This window comes from Chamaea fasciata, unplaced genomic scaffold (genome assembly GCF_029207755.1).
Source record: "Chamaea fasciata isolate MVZ Bird 193981 ecotype frontalis unplaced genomic scaffold, bChaFas1.0.hap1 SCAF_3, whole genome shotgun sequence".
Lineage (NCBI taxonomy): Eukaryota > Metazoa > Chordata > Aves > Passeriformes > Sylviidae > Chamaea > Chamaea fasciata.
Window position 1 is genome coordinate 48,193,904 of NW_027094088.1, and position 22,202 is coordinate 48,216,105.

At 37.3% G+C, this 22,202-nt stretch overlaps 1 protein-coding gene and 1 long non-coding RNA gene across 2 annotated transcripts in view; one reads left to right on the forward strand and one right to left on the reverse strand.

Moving 5' to 3' along the window:
• The first annotated feature begins 1,120 nt into the window (after positions 1–1,120).
• LOC136286850 (uncharacterized) lies at positions 1,121–20,060 on the forward strand. Its single transcript, XR_010720008.1, has 3 exons — positions 1,121–1,353; positions 18,525–18,668; positions 19,155–20,060. It is a non-coding gene; the product is annotated as an uncharacterized lncRNA (long non-coding RNA).
• ADGB (androglobin) overlaps positions 2,263–22,202 on the reverse strand; it is an 87,622-nt gene continuing 67,682 nt past the window's right edge. The window contains exons 28-35 of the mRNA XM_066178893.1: positions 19,777–19,973; positions 18,494–18,605; positions 11,799–11,908; positions 9,781–9,942; positions 7,849–7,957; positions 5,711–5,798; positions 4,323–4,506; positions 2,263–2,694 (exon numbers count right to left, since the gene is read on the reverse strand). Of these exons, the coding sequence (XP_066034990.1) occupies positions 2,533–2,694; positions 4,323–4,506; positions 5,711–5,798; positions 7,849–7,957; positions 9,781–9,942; positions 11,799–11,908; positions 18,494–18,605; positions 19,777–19,973 (1,124 nt within the window). The 3' untranslated portion in view covers positions 2,263–2,532. The remainder of the gene's footprint in view (positions 2,695–4,322; positions 4,507–5,710; positions 5,799–7,848; positions 7,958–9,780; positions 9,943–11,798; positions 11,909–18,493; positions 18,606–19,776; positions 19,974–22,202) is intronic.

The following is a 22,202-nucleotide window of genomic DNA, read 5'->3' on the forward strand; positions in this document are numbered from 1 at the left end:
CAGTGCTGGCTTTTGGAGCTGGATTGATTTTTACAACAGAATGTCGTTATAGCGCTTGCAGTGACATGAAGAACAGAACTTCAACTTGATCTTCCTCTACAGAAGCTCATTAGAGATTCACATAAGAAGACAACCAACACGTGCTATTACCATGGAAACAAGATGGAATATTATGAAGCAGTATATCCCATATTTCAAAATAGAGAGGACAAAGAGCAATTCTAGCAAAAATCTGACAGGCTTTTTATTTGCAGCCTGTATGGGTCAAAGCAAAACTTAGCTCCTGCTCTTTGAAATAAAAATCACCAGCGCAGTTTTAGTCCTCTGGTTTCAATTCTTCCTTTTCGAAGACAAAAATTCAAGATAGTTTAGTTTAGTTTAGTTTGTGATGTATGGGAGGAAGGAGGCTGAATGGAGGCATTGGCATCACAGCAGGTGTGTAGGTGTGGTGAGGTACAAAGCACACACGTCATAGAACTGACTGAAGAGTGAGTCAAATTCAAGTCAAATAGTGAGGTATGGATAAAATAGAGGTGAGCAAAACCAGCAGAAGCTTAACATCTGGTCATTAAGATGCAGAGGAAAGCCTAATTACAAAGACAGTGGCTAGCCAGTTGTAGTGGTTTAAGGCAGATTTTGGGAGGAAAATCTCCTAAGGGGGCCCTCCCCCAGCCGGTTCAGGGAAGGAAAAAAAAAACCTCCTCTGAGAGAAGTGGAAAGAACCTTGTTTATTAAACAGACAAAGCACTCCCCAGCACAATAAATTCGACAGTACCAGATGACAAGAACTTCGTGCCGCTCTGGAGAGATGACAGGATTAGAAAAGAAGTCCTTCCTGGAGGTGGTTGCTCTGTCTCAGTCCCTCTGACGCTGGGACACGCTGCGCAGGATGGATCTTGGTGGGTTCCAGGTGCAGGCCCCCATGGCGCTCCCCCGAGTCCTTCGTCCAGAGAGATTTTAACAGTTCCAAGGAAAGACGAAAAAAGAGGAAAAAAAAAGGAAAAAAAAACAGGAGGGGAGGAAAAAAAAAGTGAAGATTCTCCTCCTCTGCTAGCTACTGCCTAACTAGCTAACTAACTACTGAAGAAAGAAAAAAAAACATCTCTCTGTCCCTCCCGTGTGTTGCTGAATCCGACTCTCAAGGCCAGCTGGCGGAGGAAAGTTTCTGAAAACAAACCGTGTGCTTCTCCCTTCCCCCTGCTCCCAGACCCAACACCAAAGGCACACAGGGCAATATCCAACAGAGACCCAACAGACAACTGGGGATACAAACCTCACAACGTCACTCCAGAACACCAATACCAGTGGCCAGAAATGCATAGGATAAAATTTCTTGTGATTTACATCAAATGGGTGAGTCTCATAGTTTCTTCCCTTGCCTAGATAATGAAATGCTTTTGGACATCCTGGACATAGTGCAGGTATACAATACATACTTAGTCTAACTTCCCAGGCTTCTGCTTGTGGTTACATACATGGGAAATACTTTAAACCGTTTAAAACACCTCTGTCTGTTCTAGAAAGTTTTCACAATTATAAGAGTCTTGATCATTGTGTCTGAGTACAGAGTGATAACTTGTGAGTGGATTTTTTTGGGAAAGAATGGTAAGTAGAGCAGCAGCATGTGATGTTAGTTTTTTGTGTTTGATGACACAACCACAAACACAGGAATTCTGTAATAATGGAACAAGAGCTTAGAGGAAATACTTCACCATTTTAATAAAAAGCCTGTGATTACCACTTTATTAACACACTGGTTTACATTTAAGAAATAGTTTTAAATTCCAGCTGAGAGTCTATTGTAATTAGTCACTTTGAGCAAAGCCAGCATGGGCAAAATATATCTTAGGAAAGATGAACAAAGAGAATAATAGGGTTTTAAGGAATGTTTAACAAGCCTTGGAAGGTTGTGTCATGAGTTTGTCACTACAGAGAGTTACTATTAGATTCCAAAACACTTTAAGAGAATGATGGAAGGGAAAAATATTACAGTACACAGAAAGCTTGTGAACCTACTCAATCAGGCTTTAGTAAGCCTCCCAATGCAAGCATATGAAAAGTGTGGTTTGCCCTATTTAATTATGATAAACTCTACAAACTGTCATCTGCTTAAGTAGCCAGGTCAAATGACTTTCAAAGCTGACAGGTTACATTCACTGTTTCAACTCTGATTCATTATTGACTGGTTTTGTTTTGCTTGAAAAAAAAAAGACAAAAGACACTGTGACTTTGGGAGAAGTGTCTGAATGGAATATGAATTTTATTGCAAATGTTAGGCCAGTAAAACATAAAAACTTCAATAGTAGTGAGTAGCTTTGTGAGAAGCAAAATACCAAACATTTTGCTAAAAAGAATACTAGATGAATTTTTTCACTAGCAACAGGCAAAGAGATAAAATGTGATATAGCTGTCAAAAATACTTGAAAATAATAAACACTTTTCCTCATCTTTGCGTATGAACTTTCTTTCCCAAACTGTTAAATACAATTCACGAGTGATAGCAACTACATTTTTTTTCCTGCTAAACCTTTACTATTTTTTCTTTTTGCTTGTGTTTTTCTTCTTTCGCTCTGCTTTCAGGGCTGCTTCCTGAGCTGCCAGTTCTTCTTCTCTCTTGCGCTCAGCTTCCAGCAGCTGATTTCTGTATGCTTCCCGAATGCTGTAAACTCTGCCTCGTGCTTCATCCAACGATGCCTAGCCAAAAAACAAACAGCAACACTGCCCTGCTCAACACATCGCTCTTGATTTTACCACAAGCAACTGCATCTTTCCTGTTCCGTTTCGCCTTGTGACTCTATAAGTACAAGGAGAGCATCTCTCCTTTTCTTTCCATATGGATGTTTATTGATTTCTCAAAGGAAACAGCTATATGTCAGTCTTTTCACCATGAAGAAAAGAAAGGTCGGGAAAATCCTGTTTAAACTGCTGGCATAGTAAACTAGTTGTGTGAAAGAAGAATAGAGCAACAGAGTAGTTACCTATCTGGATCTAGTCCCTTTTCAGTTACTGGTTTGCTTTGCAGTCTTAAACAAGTCTATTAAAAACTAGGATTCTGAAAGGCTGGAATAGCTTAGGAGTTGTAGCCTTTTAAGGGGCTAAAGAAGCCTAAATCATAACGACCTTCAATGAGACTTGGGGCAAGTGGGATTTTGGCACCTCTGAATACTTTCCCTTTCCACTTCCATCCTGAAAAATGGGGATACCTGGAAATCTTTATATAGTTCTTTGTGGTCTACAGATGAAAGAACAGCAAAAGTGCTTATCAGCACAGTGTGCATATTCACAAGTAAATCTCATTTTAAATTCATACTGTGAAATATTTTTAATGGAAATGCTTTCTAGAAAGAGTTGATGATCTACTCTTGGCACGAATTTGCCCTTCTAATATAGGGCAAATTAGGCATCCAAAATCATAGCAACATCTAAAAACCTGGACTGGCACCCTTATTAGGGTCAGCCACTGTTGGAGAGCTGCAACTCCTTGCTGACCTGTAGTTGAGTGATATAAATCAGGCTGTCTGGGAACTAGATAAGGAGATGTTTTCAAGTAAGGTTTCTGTAAATAGGTTGATTTGATATAAAATTATTTTTATTGTCTCTTATCCAGTTTTAAGAGCTCTGAATAGTCACCAGCTGATTGATAGTGGTTATTGTATCACCACTGTAACGAATAATTTTGTTCCTGTTGGTGCTCAACAGTTAAGCCAATTTGGTAAGATATTTGTACCAATATCATGTGCAGTTCATTGGCTAAATTAATTGTCGCATTGGATGCTACCCTAATGGTACCACATATTTATAGACATGTTTTTTTGAGGTTTAATAATCTAAATTCTTAATTTGCTGGCATCATGTATATTCCAAGAACTGCCTTTTCTCTTGGACACCGTAAAAGCAAGTTATCCCCCTGTATAATTTTTTAAATTACTTTTCAAAAAGCTGTATATCATTCTATAACCAAAAAAAAAAAAAAAAAAATAGCCAGACTGGAGATGCTTTACCTGATAAGCATCTGGTCATGTATGTCAAATGGTCAATTTTTTCTGACTTATAACCATCCTTTTATGGTGATACAATAGTGCTTTTGCAGAGAGTGTATCAAGAAAATACTAAAAATATCATATTGAGGATGTCATGCAGCACTGTTTTTTTACTTTAGATCTTTTAGTTTTAACCTTTGCCCAAGTGAAATTTCAAGCTTGCTCGTTGCTTCTAATCACTAGTACTGAATACAAAAATTTTGCTAATGGTTGATCAGGATATTCAGACTAGTGGTGGACATCACAGCAGTAGTTAACTGCAAAGTAGTCTTCTAAACATACCTGAAGATTCTCATACATTTCAAGTATATTTTTCTTCAATAAAATTCTGTCATTTTCTTCTTTTTGTCTTTGTTCCAAAACCAGCATGCGAAGTTGCTTAAAATGGTTGATTTCTTCTTCTTTATGTATCTGTTGCTGTTGAATGATAGACTCATTTCTCAGCACAGATTCAGACCTTGTTTTTCTGAAAGAAATACAAAGCAGATCTTTGTCTCATATCAAATGCAGTTTTGGTTGTTGTCTATTTTGATTAACATCTACGTGCAGGTATTTGGCTTATATTTGGCAATATCACCATCATATGGTTAGATATGGTGGAGGAGTCACTTTTCTTCTGCTTCTATATAACACCAATAAGAAAATACATTCCTGAGGCCAGGTCTTCTCATACTTGAGCGTATATTTTAAATCTATTTGTAAAATCATGTTTATCTTTGAGCCTGTGAAAAACTCCTACATGCGACACTTATTTTAATTTGCAGGAAATATATTTTCAGAAGTTTTGATACTATAATTCTGCATTGAGACAAATGCAACTTATCTTTTTTTTTTTTTTTTTTTTTTTTTGTTGTTGTTGTTGTTGTTGTTGTTGTTGTTGTTGTTGTTTTTATTTTTCTTTTGGTATAATGGCAGGTAAGTGGATAATATACTTTTGTATTTTGTCCTAAATGACTAGTGTAAAAGTCAAGGAGTTGAAGACAAATGAAATGCTTACAAGGTTCAAGCTTGTGGAATGTATTTTGTGATATTTTCTACTATCTTAATGCTATTCATTCAATATAATTCCAATTTCCCTCTCAATTTAAAATTTAAATTGAGCATTTTTTCAGTATTTTTTAGTCTTTTGAAGATCAATGAAATGCAAAAATGCCACATTGAATACAAATGGACTTCAGCATGAAGTGAGCTCTAGCTGCAGCACAGCTAATAAGGAGGTGCATGTAAATGAGCTCAGTAAGTTCATGTCAACACTTGTAATAAAGGATATAGTTATTTTGAATAGCATATATAATGAATACAATTATTTCAGCTATTAACTATTATTAACTGAACTGAATTTGTTAAATATATTATTTTAAACCAGCATAACAACCTGAAAAATTTCTTATGACCCTGGGGTTGGTTCAGTTGGTTGAAGTGTGGTTCTGATAACACCAAGCTTATGGGATCAGTTTCTGTACAGGCCATTCACTTCAGAGCAGGACTTGATGATCCTTGTGGGTCCTTTCCAATATCATGTGATCTGGAAATACGTGCTCCTTACAACAACACTGAAATATTTGTATTTGCCTGAATGCTCATTTTCTTCAAATGTTTATGTCAGGTACTTCTTACATGCAGTGCAGTGATTCAACACCTTTGACATTGATTATGTTAGGGCAATTTACCTCGTGTAAGGGCTAAGGTCTATAAGCTCCCATTTTTTTTTCTCCGTTTTTAATCTTGAGTCAATAGTTGTTTGTGGTGCGTGCTTTCCTGTGGTAAGAAAAAATAAAACAAAACAGATTAAACTCGTTATTTGGTTATGCTAGGGAGCTCCACCTAAAATCTTACATAATTTTTTCTTCCTTTGTCTCAGCAAAATACATTATTAAATGAGAATATAGACTAGAGAGGATATAATATTTCTGTCCTTTTATTTCCAACACCTAGGATAGAATCAAAGATGCTATAAAAAACCCACATATACTAGAATGAAATGAATATGTGTATTTTAGCTAAATCCCCTCTACTCAACAAAGTTAGTAAATCTAAGCAAGAACAGTGAAGTTGCAGTGCCTAAAAGATATAAAAACAACTCCTGGATATCATATTCTTTTGTTTAAAAAAATCAATAAAAATCTGATTCTCTAGTCCTGACTGTAGTTTAAAAAAGTTATATTCCCTTTCAGGGAGAACATTTAATTTAAGAAATACCAGTTCAAAGAAAAAACGTGACATAGTAAAACTGGTATTCTGAAATTTTAAACTATTTTTAATCACATGGATAATAACCATGCTATGTTTTATTGAAGCATTCTTGCAAAACAATGACACATCTGATATTAAGCATGGCCACTGGGTTGAGCTGCTTTGTCATTATTTCAATGCTTCCTTCTTTCAATTTGTCTGGATGTGCTGAAAAAACTTGTGAAAGTGGATGAGAATGAATGGTGACTGCACTAGTTTTCTATTATAAAAACTCTTTCATTACCTTACTTATAGCAGTAGCCAACTGAAGTATGTTAAAAACATTACTGGACTTTTCTCATGAGAAATAGCAAAAGGTTTCTGAGCATTAAAATAATTACTGTTTATATATTTACTGTCTATACATAGACAAATACACGAGCCTTCTCTGCTGGTCTCAAAGGGTGACTTGGATCTTTGGAAGTGCCTTAGACATTGCTCATTAGAACAGTATTCTCCAGAAAATAAAAATCCTCATTAAGATACTGCATATTACAGAAATGTTCAATCCATCATTGCCAATTGCTGCACTCTGTGGAATAGAACCACAACAACTTAAAGTCATTGGGGTGTCACTCTTTACTTCCTAAGACCTTACGTTAGACTCTAGATGCTTCCTTTAGAACAAAGCTCTAGGTGGACAACCATTCATTTTGAAGTCCTTTAGGTGGTAACTTAGAGGAAACAATATTGTTTCAAGTAACCAGTTCTTTGTTAAAAGCCTTAGGTGAGTATTAATTCTACTTTAAGTTCTGAACCTTTCCTGTGAAGATTATTTACTGGGATGGAAAAATACTAATCTATAGTTAAGTACATGTCACAGGTTCTAGTTTCATGCACATGAGTCATGTCACGGTCAGACTGGGAAGTATCCTTTCCTTTTTGTGATGGCCTGAGCACAGTGTATTCAAAGAAGAAAAAAACCAATAAACATCTTGAAGTCTTGCACCCAGTTCAACTTTTCATCAGAGTACAGAAGTTGGCAGGGAATACATATGAAGAATCCATTGAAGTTGTAATCACTAAATAAAATTAGACAGCACTTATGGAAGCTTCCAGGAGACTAATGCTACTCAGTATGCACTTTTTGACACCTCACTTCCAGATCATTCTCTATGAACAGTTACCATGAAAATGAACATAAAAGGAATGCACTTTAGGTGTATTAGTCTCTTACTGACATGCTATTTTAACTGTTTGTATTTATCTGCTGCGAAACACTTTTTTAGCATCTCTACACTAATGAACTCTGGTACTTGGAACTGAGGGAGAAAGTATTTACCACTAATCTCCCAAAAATTTCAGATTAATTTAGGGTTATAATTCTAATACAGAAGGGCTACCTGAAGTTTGCTTAATGGTAATTTGGCAGCCTCCTGGAGATGTGAGGCTGTATCTGTGTCTGGAAATAGAGCAATGAAACAAAATAAAGAGGGGATAGAGAGCAAGCCTGCCATTGCATATTGGACACCTTTTCTGGGGCTGATCTATCCATCTACTATCAGTATTTAATGCAGAAGTCTTTCCTAAGGAGTGGAAGATGCTGAGCACAAGGCATAGAAAGTTGTACCCTTACCTGTTTCACTTGATCCAGGTGTTAAGCCAGCAGTCTCAGCCCCAGCTGTGGGTTCCTCTGAATCTTGCACAACATACTTATTAATAAAACGCACACGCTCCTGAAAAGCCTACAGATCACAGTTTTGAAATACAGATAACAAAAGTTTTACTGCATATTTTAAATCTCAGAGAATTTTCAAAATTAGGATTCTATAAGTCTTCAATAAGACCTAACGGGGTGCAATGTACAAGTCTGCCTGGTGTTGGAATTGGAAAAGATCCCACTGTATCAGTCCTGAGACATTGCACACTTACACTGGAGATAACTGTCCAATGAAATATTGGGAGATCACTAGCCTGTGGGCAGTTTAAAATAGTACTGGGATTAAAAATAAAAAAAAAGCTCTATAGCTGGATGTATGGCTAATGCATCTCCTTAGGGAACTATAACTTCATCCTAGGAGCTCCTATAGCCTGATGATTTAGATTTCCTCTTGAAAAATGAGACCTTTGGGTAAAAGCCCTTTAAGATTCAATTACCTTTGATGCCAAAACCAGACATCAGCACTTCTGTCTTTTCAGAAGGCAACTTTGACTCACTCACTTGGCATTCTCTTAAGGGCTATCATTGCCAGAATGGATGGAGAAGCCCGTTGACTTTTGGTCAGCCTGGAGTCAGGCACTCAATTTCCAGAGTCAGAGGGTCTGCTACCCCTGAAATAGGCAGACATTGGACCAGGGTTGTCAAGAAGAAAGAGGAGGGGAGGTCCTTAATCTGGTTAGAATACCCCCATTTAGACCTTGTTTTAGCATATTCTGTTGTTGCTGCAATTTTCTTAACAGCAGCTCTTTAAAAAAATAGTCACAAACCCAAGGGGCTTCAAAAATGGAACCCTGTAGTTGTCATTCAGTTGATTTTCTGATTGAAAAAGGTAATGGTGATAGAACCAGATTCTGAAGAGTCTTTACACATCAAAGAGGATTCATTTCCAGCTAATCTTTAGGAGGCTGTACTTGCATTTTCAGTCTCAGCAAAACAAATCAAAGCTGCAAAGCAGCATTTTTCCTTAGTTTCAGAATTTATTAGAGTAGTGTCAGGAAACGTTTTGAGCTTTGAACACACTGGGAAGAACTGAGGAAATCTGAGCATGTAACTGAGAATGCTCATGTCTGAGATTCATTCCTGAAATGTAATAGAAAAACCCCCAAATTTCCAATTTTGGGGATTCTGGCTGAATATCCCTAATGGGCAACAATATTGGTGGTGATCAGGAATGACTTTCAGGTGAGTTTGAAGACTGCACTTTGTTCTTTTATTTTTCTTTGGTAATGATGCTTCCAATTCGGAATCAGCATTGCACTCTTTGCTTTGCTAGAAAGAACATGTATTTTTTTTCCATCACAAGCATATGTCACACCAAAAGCACCCAGATGCAGCAGGCAACTAGACCAGTATTGCTTCTCCAAACCAGTGAATTCATATTGAGCGTGTTACAGGCTCATGCAATACAGACTGAATTTGGAATCTTGGCTGCAAAGGACAATTTGGGTACTGATATGACCAGGTGCCAGTTCTTCAGGAGAAATAATTTTTGGCATGTTTATAACAGTGTATTTCTCGAAAGAATCTGTTCATGCTAAACATTAAACTTGTCACAAGTAGCAGCTCTGCAAATGTGTAGAGGTAATAGGCTTTCTAAGGAGAAACTTTTCTATGTTTTGTAAAGTAGAATCTAAAGTCTTGGTGATGTACAGAAGCCTGACACGGATGATCTGGATTCCTACCCAGAATTCAGGCATATAATCACTTTTAATTCTTTAAACTGTAAAATTTCCTGTCTTCCAGAGGGGTGAAGAGGACAGCCCTATGAAGGCAGGTTTCTGTTGTGGCAACTGCTCTACCATTACAACAACTCCTGACACTTCTGCAGAGACAGAACTCTGATATTACCTTGACAGCTCTCCCTGGCTGCACAGACTCCCATGCTTCTTTCATGGCTCTGATCTCATCTACTCGCCGGGTGTCTTTCTTCACCTCCAGAAAGTCTGCATCTTTCTGTTCACTAACTATGCGTAAAATCCAGTAGGGTGCATTTGAATCTCCTGGGTGAACCTATCATAAACATCATATAGTCACTGGTAGACATCTATTACCACATTTTAGGATGAAGTTATGTTTTTGTATACTGGTAATTTTTCTGACTGATACACATTGTACATTGACAGGATTTGATATGCATTATGACACAAACAAAGGCTGCCAAAGGAAAGAAAGATTACTTTGCAATGCCTGGAAGCTCTTTGAGGTGTTTTGTTTACATGTTTTCCCCACCCCCATGCAGCATACTCCACACTCCTAGTTCTTCTGAACAATTTGTCCAAACAAGAATATTTCATGTGATTTTTCATGCAATTGTTTTATCTCCCTGCCAAGTCTCTCCTCTCCTCTCCTCTCCTCTCCTCTCCTCTCCTCTCCTCTCCTCTCCTCTCCTCTCCTCTCCTCTCCTCTCCTCTCCTCTCCTCTCCTCTCCTCTCCTCTCCTCTCCTCTCCTCTCCTCTCCTCTCCTCTCCTCTCCTCTCCTCTCCTCTCCTCTCCTCTCCTCTCCTCTCCTCTCCTCTCCTCTCCTCTCCTCTCCTCTCCTCTCCTCTCCTCTCCTCTCCTCTCCTCTCCTCTCCTCTCCTCTCCTCTCCTCTCCTCTCCTCTCCTCTCCTCTCCTCTCCTCTCCTCTCCTCTCCTCTCCTCTCCCTCTCCCTCTCCCTCTCCCTCTCCCTCTCCCTCTCCCTCTCCCTCTCCCTCTCTCCTATTTTTGTAGAGAACTAAACCTTTCTCTGTCCTATAAGGTTCTTTTCCAATCACTTCCTAAAGTCTCTAAAACACCTTAAGACATGGCTTCACCAGAATCATGGGGTAAGTAGGGCCTGAAGTCTAGGAGACTATTCTGCTGCCTGACCAAGAAATGAGATATTGTGCTGCACATATTTCTGGAAAACATCCCATCTGAAGGAGCTTTAAGACTTAGAACTAGGGTTAAGAGTTCAGCTCTTGTTTGAGATTAAAGGAGGGCATGTTTTTTATCTGAGAGGGCTCCATCTCAAAACTTGTATATATATATTTTAGTGGTGGACTCCCAAGAACCATCATCCCAGCACCTCTAGTGTAAGGCCCTGTTCCAGAACTCTGTATAATTAGGTGTGGATATGAATCACAGGCAAGTCTGCTGTGCGGCAAGGTTAGTCAATTAACAAAATCAGTAGAGATTTCTTCATGAAAACCTCTATGGTTCTTTCCTTAAACTACACACCATGAGGCAGCAGAATTCCCAGCAAAAGCAATGCCATTAAACAAGGAGCTGTCAGTTCCTACATTGCTTTCCATTAATCTGTTTGCAACCAATAATATCAATTATTCCTTTTAAGGCATAAAGGCTGGCAATTGCTTTTCAGACAGGCACAGAACACTCAGATGATCCACCTCAGGGGATAAGAACTTCCAAGTAAGCAAGTACACACCAATTTTTCTGCCACTGTATGTCTGCATGCTAATGACAATTGTGATATATGAGACAGGAACTGACTACAGTGGAAAGACCTATTTCATCTCCCTAGGAACTCATGGAAGCCAAAACAATAAGGGATTAATGGGACACAAATATGGTGAATTCTTGGGATTTAGTAAGCCTTCAGCAGAGACAGAAACTACACTAACAAAAGGAACAACCAGTTGTTCCTTTATACATAAACAAATGAGCAAATTGTATGTCTAAATCCAGGATGCACATCTTTTATAGCCAACATTTTTAATTCAAGCTTTCTCAGGCGTTAGGCTAAAAAGGTGGCAAAAAAGGGGTATAGAGAAATACGAGGGACATTAGAAGTCCTAGCAGTACTGATCTGCAGACCTGAGAATATCTCTATATTCAGTACAAGGATGGCACACTCAACAAATCGAGACTTTGGCTTTGTTCTCACCTGAGATTCATGTGATGTTCTTTCTTTATGGAACTTCTCTTTTTCTGTCTTCTCAAATGCTTTATCTTTTGATCTTCTGGTTGATTTATAAATCTGTGCAATCTTTTTTACTTAGAAAGAAGCGAGAGTTAGGGGAAAGCTGTGCTCCTTATCCTTTTCCCCTGTGTATTACTCAGATGTAGTTATAATGCATAATGAATTAGAGAATGTCATTGCTATCTATAAATATAGCTCCCCATATAAAACTCAGGGTGGAATAACAGCACAAAACAGCCATACAGAGAGACAAAGGAAAGCCAGTTAATTAGTTGATACTTTCAAGTACGACCAAGAAAGAATATGAGGACCAAACTACTTTAAAAAACATACTTACAAGGTGAACACATTGTGACAGCCTTATCTGTCCTAAATAGCATTTAACCTGGGGCTTAACTGAAAGTTTTCCATCGTGCCTGCCAGCAGTCACTGCATTGTTGCTTTGTGTATGGGTCAGTATAATGCACAGCCTGCAGAATCACAGCCTGACTCTCACTTGCCCTATACAGTCTCATACACTCTCTGTCAGTGTTTGTTATGCACCAGGGAAGGTAAGAAACTCAAAAGAGGTAAAGTGAATGTTCTCATTATCTCACATCCTGAGACTGTCTAGGAAAGAGAATGTAGATACACCCCACAAAAATGTAAGGAAGTTAAGGCAAAGAAACAAGTGTGAGACTCAATGAATATTTAAAATATGCAAATTTGTCATTGTCAGAACTATCTGAGAACATTTTAAATTAATTATATTATCAGTAAATATGTATACTATATGTTTTAATTAATGATACTGAGAATTGACATTTGCAACACTTATTTTGCAAAGTCTTAGCTGATGAGAGCTGTAAACAAGACTTCTTGCATGTCATATTCTTTTTAAAATAAATGAATATATAAAGCATGTAACAATATTTAACTTTAATAGCATAAAAATGTGTCAGTTGAAACAACCAGGGATGAATCCAAAACACTATGAGAAAGATTAAAAACCTGAGTCTGAAATCTCCATTTCCTTCCACCTTTCTACTGCCTAAAACATTGAGACAAGTGTTGAAAACCTAGATTTAGCCAATATGGTAAAACAGGGGACTTCTCTCAGAAAAAAAAGTTGATACAAGTGACTGTTTCACAGTCTGATGAATATAATAAGATATCTTTCACTTAATGCTTTTAAGGGAATATATCTTTAACTTAGTGCTTTTCCAGTTTCTTTCTAGTGAGGACAAATCATTGTACTGCACAATTAATCAGCTTTGGATGAGATCTGCAATGTCATGGCTGAGGTTATATGGATATATAAAGTTGTAAATATTAAATATATATAAGCATATTTTAAATTCACATATAACTCCACATATGAATATATATTATATGGTATATGTGTATTACATCATACATCATGCATGTGCTTGTCTAGAAATGGTATTATTCTTATCTCCTCATGCTACTTAAAAAATGTCCAGTGACACAAAAGTGTAAAGCTTAAATTCATTCAGTGCTACTGAAGACATATATTAATGAACGAAAGCAAAAATTAAAGTGATCTCCATAAATATTGAATATACTAAACCAACTCCCCAGGAAATGCAAATTTAAAACAGTGACGATAATTCAGTTATAAAATGATTACATAAATGGATTTCCCTTTAATTTCACATCATCATTACAAACTAGCACCATAAATCAGGTTGGTGTACATGCATTATTCAAGGAATTATTAATTTTTAGAGATAAACTATTTATTGTTTACACAAACACTCAAAAGACATTCTTTTTAGTTAGCTAAATGATCTCAGACAAAGATTTTCTATGTCATGGGATACTACAAGCTTTGTCTGGTTTCTAGATATATTTTGTGACTCTGAATGATAGGATTTTGATGTTCTGAACTTATAGCATACCCTGGTAAGTTAGTAAAGAACAAGGAAGCATAAGAAATGACAGGGCTAGAATGAGGTAACCGACTTTAGAATGAGGTAACCGACTTTAACTCCAGATATGAACGCTCTGGGCAAGACTAAGTGGAGCTCTCCAAGCTCTCCCATGTGCTGAAATCTCCAGTTTCCCCCAGCCCTTCTCACTCCCTCAGCAGAGCAAGCAGTATCCTTAGTTTGGGGACCAACCTCCAGAAATGCCTGGAGGGGGCAATGACTGCATTTTGGCATGCAGCCCACTCTGATTCAAAGGGAGATGCAAGTGGTAGCTTGGGGCTTTTCTAAGGGCAAAGCCAGGCAAATGCTTTGTATGGGATATAATAAGAAGAAATGCAGGTAGATGATCCAGAAAGTAAAAGGCTGTTCCAGCTCACAGCTTATGCATCAATCATCACAAACTCTCAGTGGCAGTTTTTATATCTCTGTGGCACCAAGAAAAGCTTGGGCATCACACGGGCTGACAGTGGTGACACACAGCTGACAGCAACTTTAAAATTAGCTTTTCTCCTGGTCTTCAACTATTTATTCAAAAATTAATTTAGTCTAATGCCAAACGGGACCAAAGTGATCATCCAGACTGATGTCCTGTCTATGACAAGTTAAACAATTGCACCAAATGATTCCTAGTTCAAACTCAGCTTCAGATTGAGATACATCAATTCTCTTTTTTAGGATAGACAGCTACTCCTGGTTCATGAAATTTAAATTACAGAGAATCTGTCTTATTCATCGGTGTAATACAGAGGAGTCTTCTGAAGATCTCTTTGAGAAGATATCATACTTCTGCTATCTGAAATAGGCTCTGAGCATTTAGTAGTTGGTAGTAAAGACTGTTAGTTGCCCCGTGTGGGACTTTAAATTCCATTAAGAAAAGATTGAGAAGTTCAGATGTTGCTTTTCCTGTTTTTGACTGGACCATCAGAAGGAATCTTGAAAGATGGCAATGTCAAAAATCTTTCCAAAGCTGGGCTCACCCAGACACTAAAGTTACAGAAAAAATACATCAGGATAGCAGCAAACCAATAATCTGGTTGCAGAAGTGGCATGGGGTTAGAGTGTGGCTTAGAGATCTACAGAACCATCATGTATCCTCTGTGAACTCTTTGTTCACTGAACACCAGGCAAGTGATTAATGACTGCTGACAGGCAAACTGGAAAAGAGAAAGAGAGAGAGAGACATCTCAGCATCCTGTTAAACAGCCCATGGAATCCTCTCCTTGGCATGAGCCAGCAAGTTCTCCTGTGAGAAAATAAAACCTGTGGGAGAAACTTTCACTGCTCTGGAGGATAAAAAAGACTATTCCAAAACATATTGACTGTCCTGTATTTTCAAGCCTACCTCTACTACCTGGGCTGAGCACTTTTATCTTCTGCTTTCCCAGTTACATGGACAGCCCTCTCTCATCAACAGCCTAAACTCCTAAGGTAATTTAAGGCAATATGTAAAATACATGCTGCAGTCAGCATTCAGCACACAGTGATGATTCAGCTCGGGATTGTGACAGTTGCACAGTGAAACTTGTGATCTTATGACAAGAAAAATAAAACCAAAGAACCTAAAACCATAATAGCTGAAAATCCTATATACAAAATGAACCTTAAAATGATTTTTTTCACACAAACAACTGAAAATGGCACTAGCAGTTGCAAGATTGTTGTTAATTGTTCCCCTTTTCAAAAGAATTATGGTCTTGAGTTTACATTTTTAAAAGTATTTTTCTATTGAAGACTTGCTCCATAACAGTTCTCAGAGGAAGGAGACAAAAAACCCCCAACAAACAGAGGAAGAAAGAGAGAAAAGAATGAAGACAGTATAAGCAAACTATGTGGAACTTCCTAATTTCTGTGTACTTAGGTTTTCCTGCCTAATGCCTTTTTAATGTTTTGTTTGCACAGTGGGCTCTTTAATGAAACATTTAATGGGATTTCATAAATAATAAATATGACTAAGTATTATTCACAAAGTAACTTTCGTTAACACAGCTCTTTCTACAAGTACAAACATCAACAAATACAAAATTATCATAGCACCTGTATAGCAAAGAATTTACTTTATTCAAAAATGTTCTAAATAAGTATTTATAATACTGATGAATATCAATAGTATAATAGCATAGGTCTTCATTTAAAGGGAGACTAGTTCAAAAGATTTTATTAGCTCTTAATACAAAGTTGAAATATGCTTTTACCATGATAAATTAGTTTTAATACTAAATTAACTCCAGATGGCAGTGTTGGCTTACGTGAAAAAGAGGTACTTGAAAAGGGGAAATTTTTTAACAATAATTTTTCACCTGACTCACTGTAGCATTCTTAAAAATCACATGGTGAAACAATACCTTTTTGGTTACACACCAACATTATTATTATATGAATTTTGTGTCTGACAACTTATGTTGGGAGTTTTAAATGGTAAAGGTCAGTTTTCAAACTGATTTAAGACTAGGTCACAATCAGAAAGAGGAATAAATGTTTGGGCTTTCCCCCAAAATACTTAACTATAGTAAGCACTTCAGATAAAAATTGCTGTTAATAGGGGTACATAAAATAAACAGTAAGTATTAAATGAGAATTGGTCTTTAAACTTTTTGATATAAGTTGTGTTTAAACTGTGTTGGTGGCCTAGGCAGTCTGTTGGTATCCTGGTATAAATAGAAACACTCAGTTAATAAGAACTGTGAAATGTATTTGGATTACTTTGAAAGGCAGCATTTACAAGAGGGCAAAAAATTTGCAGCATTTAAAAATTATCCCAAGAAAAAAAGTGCTTGTTATCACTGACTGTAGCTTAAGGATGTTTGACTGCTAATGAGCATCAATTAGCCTGGAGAAGGGGAGCTATGGACTGGAATACTGCTACCTTGAATTCAACATGAGAACACTCATGACATTGACAAGGCTCAGTGAAATGAGCTGAGAACTAGTGAAGAAATTTAAGAGATTAAATGACCTCCTTTGACCTGCAGTTTTACAGACCACGGTGAAGCTGTATAAAAGGATACTGTCAAGTGCAAGCTGTCACTATGTAGCCAACTCAGAAGGGTATGAGGATGTAATAGGACATCTACTGTAAGAAGCAGTCTAACAGGGAAAATAAGGAGAATGAATGGAATCATCTAGGAAGAAAAGATGATATTGTGAAGAGCACAACAAAACACCAGCAGGTGAAATCACTAAAAGAGCTGTGTACAAGCCTGTAAGCCTACATGACATAGCTCCTCAAATGCTACTAAAACGGACTATAGATTACAGTAAATCAAGAAGATACATCTTTTTAAAGTTGTGTAATAATAACTGAAGAAATGCTGAAAAAAATCTCAAATATTGCATACATCCCAAACCCAAGAAATTAAATAATATCTATCAGCAATTACCGCTGCTGAATCTAAATTCTATCCAGAGTACTAGAAATTACCAAAAAAAAGACTTGACCAGACATTTAAAAATAAATATGTAAATAGAATAAAAAGTGAGACTTATCATTAGTAAACAAAAACCAAACCACCCTAAATATTTTTTTTTATATTAGCAGGTGTATGCATATGAGGAAGCAAATAATTTCTTCTTATCATTTCTTTTAAAAATTGAGTTATAGAACTTTAATATTAATGATGCAGAATATTTACTGAATGATGGAAAGTAATATTTTAGGTTCTGCAGGAACCTAGGGATGAGAACACAGGAAATCAGCTGCATGTGATGTTCTGCACCAGCAGGTGGAGTAGGGCTGCAGTCTCAGATGTAGGGGATACAGAGGCAAGCCACTGGGCACACTAGGTGTCTAAATGCAGCTGGTGGAAGGATACACCTTTTCAGAAATATACAGGCATCCAGGGGGCTTCCATTCTTTCCAGCTCAAGAGAGAAAAGCAGGATGAGGCATCTGGTGCTGTCTGTGTTTGTGTGTGTGCTCTGAGTGTCTGTCTGAGATCTGTGTAATGTGTGTGTGTGTATACATATACATGCAAACACACATCATGTGTATGTGTGTCTATGTGCATGGCTTGGTGGGATTACATCTTCAGCCTCACAAACAGTTGGACCTGGGAATGTGCAGTGGCAGCAGCCTTGCCTCTCTCAACCTCTTGGGTCCAGAGTGATAAACTTTAACATAATTAAGATCTAAATAATTTTGTGTTAATCTTGCTGATAAAAGAAGAAGCAAATACAAGACATTTATGTAATTTACAGAATACTGACTAGGATTCTAAATGCTTTTAATATGTCTTGGGATTGGTTTTTACTGTCCCTTAAGAAGAAATGCTACAATAATCTGAAAAAACCCCAAAACCTTCTGTAATTTCTCTGTCCCCTTTGCGACTTAGATGTACAAACTGTACTTGGGAGCTTTCCTAGTCTTCTCTCTTGCTAAATTCTTCTCCTAGCAGTACAGAAACAATACATTTCTCAAACCAGGCCTTTCCCCCCCTTCTTGTTCAGTGCATTTTCTTAAATTATCAGTAGGCATGTTTCTGTTCCAGATCTCTACCTAAAGCTGAGCCCTAAGAAGGTGGGTCTTGTAGTGTATTCTCTGGTTTCCTTGTATTTTGTGAACTGAAGATGTAGATTCATGCAATCAAACCTCATTTCCAAGAGCTACAGAACAAGAAGTTTTGTTGACTAGTTATTTCACTCAATCAGTAAAAAAATGTTGCTTGGAAAAATACTTTCTTTTTATAACAGTAACGTGATACATTTGACTAAATACGTTCTTAGATCAACCTACCTTTGATTTCATCTTTCTGCTTTTCTTTCAGTTCCTGAACAAGCAAAGACTCACTCTCAGTAAGAGGCCAACTGTCATGCAACACCAATGCCTCTATTGAATACTGGTGAGACTGTGAAAGAAAATGCAACATGTTGAAGTCATAACAATTACAGCAAGCATTCAAGTCCTGCAGGTTAGTAAAGTACCAGCTATTGAACTCAGCAAATAAAACACATAATTAATTTACAAGCAAGCACATTACAGCATTCACAAGAAGCTTAAAAAATTAATGTTAATTCCACAGATCTTATTTTAATTCCTGTGAAATTAAACAATTACTCATGTGTTTATCAAGTAAAACTAAACTGGGCTACACAATAAGGAGCTACATTCCTGTAAGATTTCCATGTAACTTCCCTATGTATGCCATGTACTAAAACAAAGACTTTTGTCTTTGATTTTAAGACCTACTACAGGGCTTTGAGCCCTTGTACTAGCACTCAATAATGCCTTAATTTGAGGTAGAGGTGACAGGGTCCTTGGGCTGTTTTAAACATTGTCTAGACTGAACTGGAAATTGTTATATTTATTTAGAAACTGTTTTCCAAAATTCTAACACCAGTTCTGAGTAAAAGAAACAACTCTAGAGTTTATTTCTCAATAATTTTTTTTTCCTTAGGTTATTGTGTTGCAATTGAACTCAACTATCAAGAAAAAGTCACAGCAGAAAAACATGTAGAGGTGTAAAACAAGAACTGTTTTAGAAAGTATACTTAAAAATAGACAAACAATACTAAATGACATCAAGAAAAACCCATGGTTTGACATTAGCCTCTGACAAACTTGGCTTGACTAGTAGATATTATGTGTCACAAAAGCTTGCAGCTGACTGGAAATAGGTGTTTTGCTATGCAAGCTATTACAGATGGCCTTCTGTAAGATCATATTTCAAAGAAAGCTCATCCTGAAGCATCAAAACGTTAATTTAATTTCTGGCAATTTTTGATCTTTATGTGAAAGTTATGCTATACTTGTACTGGATTTGCAAAATGAAGAATGCTTAAAGATGGAGTAAATCATCTTGATATGAAACCACCTACTTATTTAGTCATTCATACATGTATATTATCCTTTTTTCATCACCTCATTCAAAAGCTACCAACAGTCTTAATTTTGAATTCCTTGTTCTTGCCTCAGGATAGAAAATCTCCACATGTACCAAAAGAATTAGCAATAAGCCTTCACTATTTTTTTGCTGCTTTTTTTTCCCCCCCAAATCCCAGTGATTAACAAACTCTTACTTGTTGTGGGCTTCCAACATTATTTTCAAAGTTTTCCAAGTGGAAAGATTCATCTATTTTTATCACTGGGACTTCCTGTACAGGGTCTGTCTTGGAAGAAGTTTTGCTCTCCTTTGACGAATGACGACTTGCTTTTCTTAATCGTCGAGTTTCCAATCCCTTCTTTGGATTACTATGATTAATCTGTTGGGTTTTTACTTCAAGATGATAAAAAAAGGTGCAGAAATTCTATGAATTACTGGTATGAGATAAACAGATGCCCCCAGAAAGTACCAGAAAGAATAAACATAGTCCATTTTCTCAAACTGGATTATACACAAAAACTTCCAATTAAAATTATGCTTATTCCAAATACTATCCTGATTTCATTTTGAATGCAAGTCATAAACTTCTTCAAAGTAAATAATGAGAAAATTGAGACTGTGTATATAGGACTGTTGTTACTATTTATAAAGCATGTAAGTTTTCCCCTCAAGACCCATACTTCTTCCCGGCACTACCCACCACAGCACCACGCTCTACATTACAAAATATAGATAGTCTTGTGCTCCCTATGATGGAATCATTTGTGGCTACCCTAATTGTGCAAAACTGGATGAAGGGAAGAGGTGCATTGGTCACAGTCCTGTGAATGCATACCCTTACAGAAGTCTCTTATCTAATCTCTTTCTATCAACCTGAAACAAAGATCATAGCTAACTTGAGCTAAAAAAAAATCAGTCTTGAAAGGAGGTATAAAACTATTGGTGATCTATCCTTTATCAATGTATATAATTGCCACCTAAGGAAGATGTTAATGTGGAAAAACTGTGAAAACTGGAATGTTCTAAAGAAGGGCTGGCACAGAATTATTAACTCAGAAAACAAATCTGTTTTCATTTCTAATGCCATCAAAATGTGTGATATCCTTTTGCCTGCATGTCTACAGAGAAAGTAAAGCTAATTCTAAAAGTGAACATCTCATAGAAAATTGAATAAGGACAAAGAATAACACTTCTGGGGAAGCAGATTAACCTGTGTTACACTAGCAACAGCTGGACCCTCAGCCAGGAAAGAGATATTATTTTGACTTCACTGAGGACAAGAGGCTTTACTCCTCCTAGGGTTTATTGTATAAACAAAGGATGATACTGCATCATTGCAACACTTTGAAAGAAAAAAATGTGCATTTTCATGCGTGTTGATGAAACATCCAGGGAAATTCACAGTACATGGCGGGACTATTAGACCAGATTCAACAAAATTTACTGGTGGTGTGTCAAAATACAAATGCCCAATCAGAGGTTAAGTGTGCCCCTCGAAACTCAAACAGCCAGGAAATATTTTTTCCAACCAAACAAATTGTGGTTGCAATGTGTGTGTCAATATGAAAGCCAAATGTAATGGATTGCATCTTTCCTCTGCCTAAGCCAGTGCTTCCTTGTTCCTAAGAAAAGCAGTAGAAGTCAGGAAATCAAAATAAGATCTTGCAGAGATGGTCTCTTAAAGAGGTCTCAAACTCCTAATCACAAGTTCTGAGTTGCTCTTCTGCATTGCATTCAGAATCTTTAGCACCAGAGCCATCTCTCTGGCTGTCCCTGTTGCAAGGAAGCCTGTGAGAGAAATGTGAAGAAAGACAATACTTGGTTTCTTCTAAACCATTTTTTAGAGTGCTGCAACTTCATGGCTGTTATTTTGTAAAAGGCATGCCTAAGCAAGTCTGTAACTCTGGAACAGTTTCTTACTCGGTGGCTGCTGAGCTTTTTAGGTATCAGTTAACTTCCCATGCTGTGTAGGTGAGAGCAGATGTAATTCACAGTGGTTAGATTATTAGGTCTTTCTCCAGAAGGAGCCAAAATCATGAGGTTTTCACTCAATAGAAGTGCATTTGGATGAATAAGAAACAATATCCAAAGCCCCAAATCTTGAATATTCTACATCTGCAAGAAAACCTGCTGCAAAGAAACAAATTGTATTCCAGATGAAAGAATAACTACATAAGACATTTTCTAATTGCATAAATTGTAGGTTACCATTTGCAATATTTACATAAAGGTTTCTAGTCAGGAATGATCTTCAGTGCCTCTCTGAGCACTGCTAGCAAGGGCCAGGGGATGTAATTTACTAGAGGGTAATTTAAGCAGTGAGGCCACCTAGATGTACTCCCTTGGAGTCAACAGAGAGGTGAGCTCCACCCCAGGATGTGTTGTGTCGGGGCTTTGGGTGATGTGCATTGCCCTCAGCAGGAGCTTACCTCTACCGAGCAAGATAGGTGAGTTGAAGGGAGGTTGGATTCTTTAAGCTACAATTGGTTTTTATGAATGCCTCACTATTCTCCTCTTCTCTCTCTCCTAAACCTGAAGAGCTTAAGTATTGAAAAATTCTATAAAGCTTTTCCCAGAGGAGGATCCTTCAATGAAGAGAATTCATCTCAGGATGGTGGAATC